Source organism: Enoplosus armatus, chromosome 22 (genome assembly GCF_043641665.1).
Source record: "Enoplosus armatus isolate fEnoArm2 chromosome 22, fEnoArm2.hap1, whole genome shotgun sequence".
Lineage (NCBI taxonomy): Eukaryota > Metazoa > Chordata > Actinopteri > Centrarchiformes > Enoplosidae > Enoplosus > Enoplosus armatus.
Genome location: NC_092201.1, coordinates 17,854,733 through 17,869,074, shown reverse-complemented (window position 1 = coordinate 17,869,074; position 14,342 = coordinate 17,854,733). Strand labels below are relative to the sequence as shown.

The 14,342-nt window shown below is 41.2% G+C and overlaps 1 protein-coding gene across 3 annotated transcripts in view; it reads left to right on the top strand.

Annotated features, from left to right (window-relative positions):
- Positions 1-1,727: 1,727 nt before the first annotated feature.
- scube1 (signal peptide, CUB domain, EGF-like 1) overlaps positions 1,728-14,342 on the top strand; it is a 107,671-nt gene continuing 95,056 nt past the window's right edge. For 2 of the 3 annotated variants that reach the window (XM_070929223.1, XM_070929225.1), the window contains exons 1-2: positions 1,743-1,830; positions 4,531-4,653. In XM_070929223.1, the coding sequence (XP_070785324.1) occupies positions 1,743-1,830; positions 4,531-4,653 (211 nt within the window). Of the gene's footprint in view, positions 1,831-4,530; positions 4,654-14,342 lie in introns of all 3 variants that reach the window. The other variant, XM_070929224.1, reaches the window with a different exon arrangement.

Sequence of the window (14,342 nt, the reverse complement as noted above, 5' to 3'; positions counted from 1 at the left end):
CTATAATATCTGGATCTGGAGCAGTAGACCAAGGAATGTAGGCTACACTCCACTTGTTCCATTTTCTTGGCTGTCCTTTTCTTTTGTAAAAAAAAAAAATGTTGCAAATACAAAGTGACAAAAAAAGGTAGAGCACAAGTTTACACATACAAGACGGACATCAAGATAAGGTAAAAATGCAGAAGGCACCTTAAGGACCTTACCTTTCAGTTTTCATTGTTATTTAGTTGTGTATTTTACCAAAATTTCCAATTAGTCAAATTATGACGAACTAATTGCCATGCTGACAACCTGTAGCTGCTTTGGCCGCTGAAGGTCTGGGGCCCTGGGGCCTACTTTGCCCTGATGGTAATCCATTCTTGACCCTTGATGTCAAACCACTGGGTGTCAGTATTTCTTAACCCTTAATGGCTTGTTAAACAAATACATGACTTTCAGCCTTCATAATAATAATAATAATAATAATGGTTGACACAGTTAGGGCAACAATGGGGTTTGGATTTATTTTTAATGTTATATAAGGTTCTTAACAGGATAATCTATTGAATAAAATCAAGTAAAGAGTCCTTTATGTCAGGGGTTCCCGTCTTTTATGGCTCTCTAACCCTTAAAATGAATCACAGACAGGTTATGGACATGGGCTGTGAGCATATAAGTGGAGTTCTTCATTCGCAGATAGTTTAAAGATCCCCTCCAGACATGTATTAAAACATATATACAAACAGTCTCCTAGGAGCAATAATGTATATCTAATATGTTTTCCCTGCAGAAAATTTTCCACATTGAAACCCTTAAAAAAAGCATCTACTCCTCCTAGCTCATTAAAACATTCCAGAATCTATGAATATGCACATTCTGTTCATTTCTAAAGTTTCCCTTCTGGACACAAGATGTCTTCTACTTCACTGTAAAGTCCATTCTCAGTGTGTGTGTGCATTGGTGGCTTCAAGTTTCTATATCACACTTGTATAAGTTGAATATTAAATCAGGATTGGCTTCCAAACTATTTGTGATGTCACAAATCATGCTCGTAGGCCCATCCCTTAAAATCAGATTTTCATAGAGCTCAGAGAAACTTTCCACTTTCAGCAAACAAATGTGAAAACAGCCCTCTCGAGTCAAACTCTGCACGTACATCATTCTGCACAGTGAAGCAAAAACATCCAACTGTAGGAACAAGAAGAAATACTTTCAAGACCTGAATAGGTGAAATATGAAGTATTTCAGAAGAAAAAAGCAAGAAAAGTCAGAAAAAAATCAACTTAATTTCCTTTATTATACCCTTTAAATAATCTGGAGACCCCTCATATTCATTTTTGGACACTTGGGGAGTCTATATGAATCCATTTGGGGTTCCTCATAGTGGAAATTAGAGTTGTTTTATCATTTAAGTATTCATTTATTTACGATTTATTTTTTATTGGGTTTTTAAGTTTGGGGAACCCTGTCATGACGCTATGCTGCTCTTCGCTCATTAAATACTCTCTCTCTCTCTCTCTCTCTCTCTCTCTCTCTCTCTCTGTGTGTCCCCTATACCGGCACAAACAAGCCAATCAGAGGGCTCGGATTGCCTCCGTTCTCTCTTGCTGCTCCCTCTCTCCGTCTCTCTCTCTCCCCGCCGCTGCCAGTCCAGCATAAGCAGTCCTCCTCCTCTCCCATCAGAGACACACACACACGCACACATACACACACAGTCCAAACCCCCAGAAAAGCCCTGCTGAATCCTCACACCGTCTGTCAGCATGGGGAGCGCTTGTTTTTCCCGGGACGTTTGTTTGTTTATCCTCCTCATAAATACTTGCAGGGTGCTGGGGAATGTCGGACTCGCAGGTAAGAGCTCCCCTTTCCTCTCTTATTGACAACCATTAAATGCACTTTCTGGTGGCTTCAGTCATATCGGCTTAATGGGAAAAATGATGGGAACATGACTGGAAAACTACTAGGAATATTCTCATGTTATCATTAGAGATTTAAAAAAATCATAAAGCACAAGTAGGCCACTTAGTAACACAGGCGCATTGCAAGTTCCTGTAATAATACTAAAATGTAGGCTACTTTATGGAATTTGTATCTTTGTAATTGTGCAAAAAAAAAACCTCACATTTGCGCACTATTTTCTCCATGATTGGAATTGTCATAAAGCATGCATTTTTTTGACGTTGAATTTGGTCGCTCCGTAAATCAATGTTCGATTTGATTTGATTGAATGTTAGTGAGTCCAGGTAGAGAGTCACTTTTACATCACAGTTTTTCCTGAAAGCATTTGTGATGCGCAATTTGAGTTCCAGTTGGTTTACCAGCGTCTCAGGCTTCACTGGAACTTCTGTTTCGTGCGCGCAAAGGTCAGTTTCAATCGGAAACTGCAGCTTGATCTCTGGGTTAAACACTCGTCTGCTTTGATTTGGAGTGAGAGGGTTGCCTGTTTGAATATTTCACCGTATGAAAATGGCGCAAATGATTTAGCGAAGGTGATTTTAGAAGTGGGGTACGCTGAGTCGTTACAGAGCATCTTGTCTCTGGGTTTGGTGGCCTGTCCGGAACAGAAGGACAAGAAGGGAGGTGGAGGCTGTGCGTGTTTGAATGTAGCCTAAATGGGGGGTTGAGGGGGGTGGTGGAGACAGGACGGCCGTCAAAGTCCCAGGAGGAGCAGGCAGGCAACAGGGGCCCAATATCGACCCGGCAGCAGCAGCAACAGAAGCAGCACATTGTCCAGCCTCCCACCTCTGTGAATGGGTGAGGAGTCAATATTGAGACAGGGAGCCACCATGCAGCCAATGCTTTGTCAAAACCAGGAGCACTTATCTTTATAGAGCACACTGCAGGAGGAGCAGAGAAGCTCAACGGAAGGAAGTGAAAGCGTCCCCTTTTGTAGCATTTCACCATCAAAAGTTACATCAAAGACTTGAACTTGTTGCTGCTTTGGGTCGCTCTCTCTCTCTCTCACTCTCTCTCTCTCTCTCACTCTCTCTCTCTCTTTCTTTGCTTAGGTTCCAATAAAACAGTCACCGCCTTTTTTTAAACAGCAAAAATATTTATTGTAAATTTTGTTTTATCCTTTATTTATTGCCTTTATACGGCTGCGCCAGGCGGAGGGCCAGACAGAGAGTAGGGGTTTAACCACAGGCAGCTTCCATCCGGGTTGCCTAACTTACACACAGGCTATTTATACTCTGATGGACACAGAGGACGAGCAGAGGAGCTCTGTGGTGATGCAAAGGTCTGCTGAGTGATAGATATGACAGGAGAAACCAAAACATCTCTATGTCAGTCTCTGTCTCTGGGTTCCCCCTCCCACTGTGTGTGTGTGTGTGTGTGTGTGTGTGTGTGTGTGTGTGTGTAATGACTTGGCCTTCTGCCCTGGGATTCGGGCCCAGATGTGACTGGCTCCTCTATCAATAACCAGATCAAATGGGGAGCCGTTAAACCCTCTGTTCTCTGCATGTTGTCTGGGGCTGGACCTTGACTTTAGAGCTCTCTGTCAGTGTCCACACAAAAGCGGTTTATAATTTAAATTTATACATTTATGATTTATAATAAAAGGTTGTCCTGGGATTTGATTGATTTTAAATAAGCAAGTACAGTCGCATCAAAGCTGAATGAGGCAACTTTGCATGCACATTAGAAGGCGTGAATGGAATTGACAGTATTTCAGTCAACTTCTTTTCAAACTGCAGGAGGAAAAATATGGGTCCCCAACTGTTTTGGCTTGTGACCCTTAACCTTAAAGGTGTACACTCATTTTGTTTTTGGTTTTGGTTGGGGGACTGCGAGAAACAGATTAACTTTAATAATGGTCAAAATTGCAGCAGAAGAGATATTGACTTATAGTGCCTAGTGTAAGTCAAGTTCCAGATGGATACTACATTTCTATCAATGCAACTCAATAGGGGCTTTCATTAGACCCTCCCTCCCTGGTAAAGGAGTCAGTATGCTTCAACAAAATGCTCGTTTGGTGGTTAAACACCACCCCTCTCTTTTAAGAAAAGGCTTCCGAGCATAGCCATTCAACCAACACTTTTGTCCTCAGACATGGTTGGAAGACACATCTTAACTAGTTTGTTTTACACATAACCCAGCCTTAATTCAACACCCCCAGTTTGTAATATAGGCTTTTAAATTTGTAGTTTACAAGCCGAATCTGAAATATCAAGGGATTTTCTCAGACATGACAAAGCTCCTAAAGGAATTTTAACAGGCTGAGTTGTACTCCTTGTGATGAGTAAACTGACTTTCATGTTTCAAAATCAGTGGAGCACCCTTTTAAAACAAATCAGTTTGTCAGTGAGTGTACTGACCCATTGTCACCAGTTCTATACATCAATGGGTTATGACCAGGTCCAAAGTGATATTTTTAAGAGATTGCTTAAGGTCTGAAGAGGTAAAACTATCCAGTAAAAAAAAGCAAAGATTAGGGGAGTGTTTGATATATAACATTTTAATTTAGTGTCAGATAAATGTTTTTTTTTCAGGGCTCATTAAATCCACTGGGACTCAGGTCTAATTGGGTATTGATTTTTTATGTTTGTGCAGATGCAGACGAGTGCGCAGAGGGTTCTGACGACTGCCACATCGACGCCATCTGCCAGAACACGCCCAAGTCCTACAACTGCATCTGCAAGCCGGGCTACAAGGGAGATGGCAAGCAGTGTGAAGGTGAGCGGCCTTTCTACTTCATCACACTTCTTTATCACTCACTAGCTTTTGTCTCTGCTTTCTGTCCTGATTAACTCATAGTACTTAAAATGGATCTTGGTTTATCCAAGTGCAGGTGAAAGCACATTCAGGATTGACTGGGATTTAATCATTAAGGCATGTGTGCCCATCTACATCACAAGTTCATTTTTTGCTGCAAGATTAAAGTCGATAACACAACCACAAACAATAGATTGAGTCCAACAGATTGATGTTGGACCAGTCAGTCAACTGTGGGTAGAGATGAGTGTTGAAGCAATGATAATGTCACTGCAAGGCCTCAGTAGTATTTAAGGGCTTTTCAGATTGACTAACAGTGTCAGATTTGGGATTCGGGGGTGCTGCATTAAAAATTTACCGAAACAGACAATCTGACACACCCACTTTGTGCCGTGACTGGCGAGTTGTGCGGAAGTGTGAAAGTCAGGCAGGATTTTAACTTCAAGCTCTCTCTTTTCTCTCCTCACACAGCTACTTCTGTCACTTTTCATGTGAACAACCGAGTGCAACACAATGAATGCGTTGTATGGCTATGAGTACTATGAGTACTATAGTTAATGTCGGAGTTCTACTTTTAAATGGTATCCATGGTTTACTTAACCTTAACCAAGCCTTAATTCATTTTAGTAACCCTAACCCTAAGCAGACCTTGACAATAGTTAATTTTCATTAACAATGATATGTTCCTAATCGTTCTCTCTGGGTACTCCCACAACCCAAAGACATGCAGGTTAAGTTAATTGATGACTCTAAATTGCCCGTAGGTGTGTTCCAGCTCCCCGCGACCCTGCTAAGAATAAGCAGTTGCGGAAAATGGATGGATGTTCCTAATCGTAGCCTTACAGTGGGGAAAGGTGCAGTCAGGAGTAGGAAGGAAGGATTCATGTTGATGTTATAAGAAAAGACCTGTCCATCATATCCAAGACCATACCTTAACCTGCTACTGTTGCAATGTTGCAATAGTTAAGTTTGTTAACATGACTTTCAATATTTGGATTAAGAAGATTATAAAAAATAAGGTGGGCCAAATTTAGGAAGCTAAAGCTGCTATTTTAATGTGTCAGATACATCTTTCATCAACATTTAGGTAAACATGAGTGTTGGTCGGACTCTGTATCTGCAGATACCCGATATTGATTCTGATCAGGATCAAGGCCAACTTACAACTAAGACATACTGTGATATCAGGTGTGAACTTCAGTCCATCTCAAAGTAATCTAAACTGAATCTGGATAGATCTGGGCACAAGAACTGGGCCTCTGATGTAAAGGCTGGTTTGACAGCTGTTTCACAACCCCCACATACACACACCCTCCATACCCCCCTCACCATCACCACCCCTACACACACACACACACACACACACACACACAAATTCTCCTAATTAATGGGGAGGAAGTGGAAAGAGTCGGGGTGAGACGGGTGCAGCACCTGGCTGTGCGTTCACACCTCCACTCACTTCTGCCTCATAGCACACCACAGCTGGAGCTCCGTCAATTGCACAGATATGCTCTCCCTCTCTCTCTCTGTTATGCTAAATCCCAACTCACTCACATTTATTCACACACACACACACACACACACAGGGTAATCCTCTAATCTTTTCCCATGTACCGTACGCTTCACTGCTCATAACAAGACAGATTGCCTTTATATAAATGACGCTACAATCCTTTTACCTTTTTTAAACCTTGATGATATCAGAGGATAATTACGGTTTACTACAACTTTGGTCTTATCTTTATAGTTTTGGTTATAGTTATTTTTATAGATCTGGGAACACAACAACATCACTTTTAAGTCCAACTGGCCAAGAAACATGACCAATCAGATGACCAGACAGGTTATAAACAAGCCAGCAGTTAGTTTCATTTCCCCATGTTTTTCCCACTAAGCAGTTTTGGAGTTGCCAAAACAATCTCACCTCAAGGTCCATTTTGTAGTTGTTCTGGAGCTTTTGACAATAACAAATGGTCTTCATCAGTGAATGGAGTTTGCAGAGGTGTCATGGAAATGTAAATGTTCAAATTTCCAATTTCCAAATTAGACAGCTATTTCCCAGAATGCACTGTCCCCAACGGAATTGGAGAGTGCATAAAATGTCTACATTCACCTATAGAAACAGCTCTCTGACTGATGGTTTCTGCTCTCAAACTTTGTTGTTGCTGAGCTGGGGGAATTTTTCCTTTAATCCAGGAATAACAGACACTTTCCTTGTTGGCTCAGCTGCATGTTCTCAAACACACACACACACACACACACACATGGATTAAGATAGGGTTGTAGTGTGATATGCGTAGTACCAGTGTTACAGGTTTGAACTCCATAGGGTTAATCTGGATTGTATTTGTATGCACTTTACTCTATAGTACATAGGATAAAATAAAGAACAGTGATGTTGGTATATATAATTACCTGATCACTCCCTCAAACTAATGCATGAGGCTTTTGAAGTTTATGTACTTATATACAATAGTTTACAGGGATTATCCACCCAATAATAAACCATGATATTATGACATTTATATGTCATATGTATATGACATTTTCAGTATTTAGAAGTAAAGCAATTTGCTAGAGGTGTATTTGTATGTGACACTTGCATTTCCAGCATTTTCTTTTACACACCACCTCTTCATAGAATCAGAGTCCGAATCAGAATCACAAATACTCTATTGATCCAATAAAATTATACAATATAACTAACATGACATATGGAATTCCAGTGAGAAACAGCAGCTACCAGCAGTAATAATGCAAATTCAGACTACACAAAGTTTGCTTTGAACTGTGAGTGATCTCAGAACATCAAGTGTAACAACGTGATGTGCTTTCCATCACAGGCATCACATCATTCTGCTACCTTCATCAGCTGTCACCAAATGGCACACTGAAACTTTAAATGTGTATCAAACCGATAACCATAGCATGGATCATAAAGCCTGACAAACTTGTGCACTGTTCATTAAACAACCATTAACATTTCCTACAAACAGGTGTTTCTATCTCGCCAGTTTCAGTGGAAAAATATCTAGGATAGGATCTATCCAGATTCCTAGATACTAATAGCTAACTGCTCTGAAACAAAGATTTCCATCTTTCAATATACAGATACAATACAGATAAAAAGTTGGCAAACTTTTGATCTGTAATCTCAATCTCAACATAAACACACAACATTATTACTGATGCCCAATACACCTTAGCTACAAATATTAGAAATATATTATTCACCCCCCTGTCACTCACACTGGACGGCAGTAGAGGAGGTTGTACTAGCGTCTGGTTCAGAAGTAGTTTAGCCGACTTTACAAGTCGGCTGCCCTGCCTCGCTCTGTCCAGCTTCGTGCTGCTCCACGTTTCCACCACCCTTCTCTACTTACATCACAGTTGTTTTGGTGTTAAGTCATTTTAAGAGAGAAGACTTTGTTTGTAAAGTCCTACATAGTGCTGTGTACAATGATGCAGCTATAAACAGAGATTGTGATTCGACTGACAAAATGCGAGTTGTCTCGGGGTCTTCTCATCTGATTACTCGAATTATCTGCTTTAGGGGATAGCCTTAAAATAGAGTGTTAGTGAATTTTATGGATATGGACCAAACCAATAATGGAAGTACCCACACTATTAATTATTATTGTTGTTTAACTTTGTTCAAATCACGAAGGTTTCAACTTCTACTAGTAAGTGCTGCAGTGGATGTCAATTTGTCTAAGAGTATGGAAAGTAAACCTCAGGAACACACTTCATACTTTGAAAGAAATGCTGAATGACATTGAGTTACAGAAGCTAGTGGAACAGAGGCTAGCCCAGACGTGACGTCATGACTTCGGCTCTCTATTGAACATTTTCCAGCCATTAAAGTTGGTTTATAGCAAAATAACAACCTCTCATGTTGATCTCTCCATCTGCGTGTTCTGGTATCTCACGATTACGCCATTTTTGAAGTTGAAGTTGACCATTTAGATGTGCATGATTATTGATTGTGTAATAATGCAGCTCAGTTGTCTTTTCTGTATGTGATTTATTATACTGGACAGACACACACACACACAGTCTGAACAAGGAGTCTTGAATAACAACAGCTCCCCTGTCCTCTGAGAGAAGGCAGAAGGTTTGTGCCTTTCAGGAATATGATCTTCCTCCCATAAAGCTGCTGTCTGAGCAGACCTGTCCTGCCAGCCACTTTTTATTACATCACTTCACCCAGGCCAGCATTTGAGTCAGTGTATGTGTGTGCAAGCGTGTGTATGTCTGAGTATGTGTGGGAGCTGTACTTGGGAGATTGAATGTCAACTGCGTTTTATTACATCACGTTCTACATTTAGGATTTGAATGCTTCTGTGTGTATATACGTGTGTGTGTGTCAAACATGCTTCACAACACACTCTCCTCCCTTTGCCTCCTGACTGTACGTCGAACTCCCCCCAGTGATGAGGCAGCAGCTCATGACAGGGACGTCAAATGAAGACAGATAGGAGATAGGCGCTGACCCCTGACCTGGTGATTAGATATGGGTGCTCTAATTGGCTGGCTGTGTTTTCCATCAACAGGCATTACGGGCCACTTTGCTGGCCAGCACCATTAGTGGCTCTGCTATTCCTGGAAGCACCTGGAAGCAGCAGAGCGCCTGTGCTCACTCTCTCCATCCCTCAGGTCTTCTCTGCTTCTTCTATCAGCATCATTCCATATCAGCAAAGACTCACTCAACAGTCTGGTAAAACATGATGTAAATTGTGATAAATTGGATAAAACTGAGGATTTGGCTTAGACTTTTTACTCCTCAATGCTCACGAGTGCATTGACTCAGAAATGTATGATCTATCCACACTGTTATCTCTCATTTGTCATCTTATCAGACTTTTATGTCCAGAGCACCTGCATTTTTTCAGAGATCTCCAGATGCACTCTTCATGTTCCATATCCATGGATGCAATGAGTGCTACAACATCTTTGCCTATCCGTGTGGTTGGTCACTATATGCTGGCAGAAGGACCAGCTGCAAAATGTGCAAAGTCATTGGTCACAAAACTGAAAAGGTGGAGCTAATTCAAAATAATGAGCTGGGTGGGTTATAATTCTAGTAGCCTGATAACATAAACCATAGTTTAAATGTTCAGTGAGTCCACTGAGATCCATCAGCCCCCAGACAAACTAATCATGATAACCTTCAGCTCCTTGACAGAATTCTGAGGGAACACTCCTTAACAATAAGGAAATGTCTCTCCCACCCATCAAATTACTATTTTGTCTCATAAGTGGTTTATTTAATCAATTTCTTTTCAGTGTGTAAACAAAATGACAATTAGCCCACACAACTCCATAAAAAATGTAGTTGGGGATTCATCAAGGTTTCTATCTGGGTGTCTCTAGGCATATGTACTGTAAGGATGTATTTATATTCCGAAAGCATGGACAACTGGCGCTGTGGAAACAAATATCCCCCTTGGGCATCTACTCAACAGTGAGTAATGATGTCCCGAGTTGGTCCACAAGATCAAGGCCAATTAAAACATTTTTGCAATTCATGATTTTTTGATATCCATTGGTAGTGGCCATCCAAGTAGTTTTAGTTATATATCTGTCAATCCATAATATTGTCAGTTCCATTTTCAGTCCTCTGTTCATTTTAGTTTGTTTTGCTCCAGTTGTGGCCTCCATAAAGTTGAGCCTATTTTCAACTCTGTATTATTGATTATTCATCTAAAGTGAACAAGGACAAGTCAAGAAGAAAGAGCTGCTTAGGGTCACTTTCCTTTGCAGAGGAATATATTTGAAGATGTTGATATTTGAGTGGGAGTTTAGAAAATGGTAATGTGTTAAAAAAATGCAGGGAGTTTTTGGTATGGGTGTGTCTGATAAAGGCTTATCAAATACTACACAGTGGTTTATAATACTGTGAGACAAGGTTTTACAATTCTGTAAAGTTGTTGTTGCATCAATCATTTTCTCCTCTGTGTTGCTGGCCAACACAGTATATTGATCCAAATTAGACTTTTTTGCAATTGCAATTTTTTTTAGGAGCCCTCTGCATCCGAACGTCCACTGAATCAATACAGTGGTCTCATTGAAACGAATGAGGGAACTGCGTTTTTTGTCTAATGTCTGTCTGAATAAGGCCTTAATGCAATCCTACTTTCGGCTAACTGTGCAGCTGCATCCATCTGCACTGGCAAATATTCAATATTAAAAGACTTGGATCAGGATCAGGGGCTAAAACACTTGATTGAGACACATTAGAGGTTGACCTTATGTCCAGTTCTTGAAAACTTTGATATTTCCCAGGAAAATCCTGTAATTCCCTGTAAGTGATGTAGATTTATGTTTGCAGTTTATTCCGACTTTGGAAGTACAGTGCAGAAACACCGCAGCAATGAACATTAAAGAAGATGCCAAAGAAAGCAACAATGTAAAGTGGTTCGACTTTTCACATACAAAACAATAGCTACAGTAAATGTGCTGGCTCAGGCCAAAAACCAGATGTACTTTGTCAAGATCAAAATCAATCAAAATATCAATAGATTCTTATGACTTTACTTTCCCTTTTTATACAGAAAGCAACAAGAAAATGGATAGTATTGATGATCACATTATTGACGTGCAGTTTAGAGGTTCCAGAGGCATGTGGCCTATGTGGCTCGACATTAAGAAAACTCTGGCTAGCTCTTGCGCTTTTGTAATGGCTGGGATTCAAGCCCCGGTGACCAAGGGAGATGACCTGTGCTGTCAGTCTCTGCTACACTTCGGCACTACAAATTAGCAGCTTGCAGGCGGCTGCATTGTTCTGCCAAGAGCTGGCTGTCCAGTAGTTCAGCAGTACTCAGAGGGATCACATCCCAGCCACAGCGAGTTTCACCCAGACCAGTGACCATGGGTGTTTTCCTTTTCATCTCCTAGCTTCTTAGGACTCCCATCATGACTGTGTCCTCAGAGGAGTCATTTTATCTTGTGACTCTGCTTCTCTAAAAGCTGCTCACCACTGAAATCTGGTCTGGTATTTATGGACGCTGCCCTCTCTGTAGACTTATCCACTAGCTGATACTGCCGGCTCGTTATGGAAAAATGTGAACTTTTATCCCTGTGCTGTCAAATGAAGATTGTGGGAGGAGCTGTGTATCAGTCAAGCCTGCTTTACCAAACTTGTTTGTGTGTGTGTGTGTGTGTGTGTGTGTGTGTGTGTGTGTGTGTGCAGAACAGTGCCAGAGTTGTCTCCCTGTTTATAGAGAGATCTAGAGAAACTGTAACAGGCTGTTGATAGAGTATTGTGCACTTGTTTACCAAGCTGAGAGTTAAGAGTTATGATAAGATGAATGATTGAGAATCAAAAAGACTTTGCTGTATTTTCAGAGTTCAGGGCAGAACTCCCTGAGCTTATGGAGATTAGTGTTGGCATTGCTGCTGCAAAAACCCATCTTAAAAACAAAGACATGCTTTTAAGTCTTTAAATAAATGTTAACCAAAATGCAGTTTGACTTTTAATTTTCTTTATTTAGCCTTATTTCAACATAGCTTGTTGTTTGGAGGCACTGAAGGTAAACTTCAGTTGAGAATATTCTAAAAACTGAAAGCTTTAAAGTTAACATTTTGAGATTGTTTTTTGGGAATGTGATTTTGAGACTCAGTTACAGGTTCCGTGGCCTGTTAATGAGGACATCTTTTACAGTGTATGGTGGTCCAGAAGGATGAGTTATCTGGCTGGTTGCTACAGAGCTGTCAGAGGCCCGCAAAAGCACCCTTGTGTTTACTCAGCATTTGTCACATACAGACTGGAATTGACTGGTTTTCATCAGCGCTGCCCATTGCCTCTTCTCCTTCCTCTCATTATGTGTTTTAGCAACAAACTCACAAGCCTCTGCTATCTCCATTCTCACACACACACAAACACATTTGTGTCTCAGCTGAAGTCTGAGATGTTTTATTTCTCTGTGCCAGAGCAACTATTTGAGTATGAGGCAGGTAGAGGAAGATCTCACTTTAAACACTGTAATACACAGGGATTGACTTCTGGACCAACTAGTTTATTAGTTGTGTTTTTCCTATAGATATGGATGACAAGCCAAACATAGTCAATGTCATATGCCACATGCAAATGTTTCACATATAAGATGGAGTTTAGTAGGAGAAACATTTCCACAGGAAACTGCGGGATGGTAACTGTATGTTCAGACATAATGCAAAGCATTAGGTGGCGTGATTGCATACAAAGTCAATGGAAAAACCTGATTAGATGTGAATTTGCCCGTGGTTGTGTGAATTGACATGAAAATGCAAAATGCTTCAGCTGAGCAAAAAATGTATCTTTTATGCTTAATAAAAATACAGCAACGAGGAAGAAAAGGAGGGAAACGGGGTGAAATAACAGAAAGAACCAGAGTTCAGTCAGAGGCTGAACTGAACAAAGGCACACCCCCAAACACACAGCCTGTGTGTCCATTGCTAGCTCTCTTATAGCTAACAGACATGAGACATTGGCTGTTTGGGCGTATTAACACACATGGTCTAGTATTAAAATTTACGCCACTTCCTGCCTGAACACACCTTAACAATGATGCTCCACACAAGAACAGCACATTAAGTTTAAAGGGGAAACTTCAGACAGAAAACAGCATGCAAGTCCAGTTTGAGTAATACATCCACGACTTTGAAGACTTATTACCAGAATTCTGCCTTTAATGTCTGCTTGCATCAATTGGCCAATGCAGTGCATTGTCAAATGACATTACATTGTGGTGAGTGTTGCTAATGCGGTGATCAATGTGTATTTTGATGTAGTGCTATTGACAGTCAGAACATGGCCAAATCAACAAGGTGTGTGAAGGCGAGAAAGTAGACAGGGTTTGAACCTCTACTTTATATGTACAAATCAGTGCACCACCATGAGTGCCTTAGACTCCTCATTTGACAGTTATTGCTTACGGCCCTTGTCTATGAATGCATTTTCACCCCTCCTTCAAGTGTGGCCATGCAGAACAGGTATAAACACTTTTTTAGATGTGGTTTCCTGGAACATATTATGAAAGATACCATGACAGCTTCAGACTGGATTCTACTCGCTGCTCCTCCCTTACCCTGCGCCATAGCGATGAACACCTGACCTGTTTTACAGAGACAGAGAGAGGGAGAAAGGGAATCTCATGGGAAGAATGGATGGCGAGGGAGAAGGCGCAGGTGGGAGGGTGAGAGGGAGAAGTGGCAGACAATTACTAGGCCATTGTCTGCCTGGCGTCTGCACCTCCGTCATCAGTCAGCCGCTCTCCTCACTGGCTAGCTACAGGCACACACACACACACACACACACACACACACACACACACACACACACACACACACACAAATGCAACCCACCCAACACAGATTCTGTCTGTACACCTCCCTCCCTCTCCTGTCTCTCTGTTTGCTTCTTCCCTGCTCAGACTCAGGCTTTATATATAGATACAGTGACCTCATGCCAGCATCACCAAGCCGCTTCCTTGTCAGTCTTTGACCGATGATGTCTGGCGCTGCAGGGTGGAAATGTCACTCAGGAAAAGCTCACAGAGAGGAAAGAAATTCCCTGCAGCTTGGTACTGACTTAAGCTCACTCTATAACTGAGTGTGTGTTGGATGTGCAGACAGAGGCCTGTATAAAGACTGTGACTTTATATCATAAC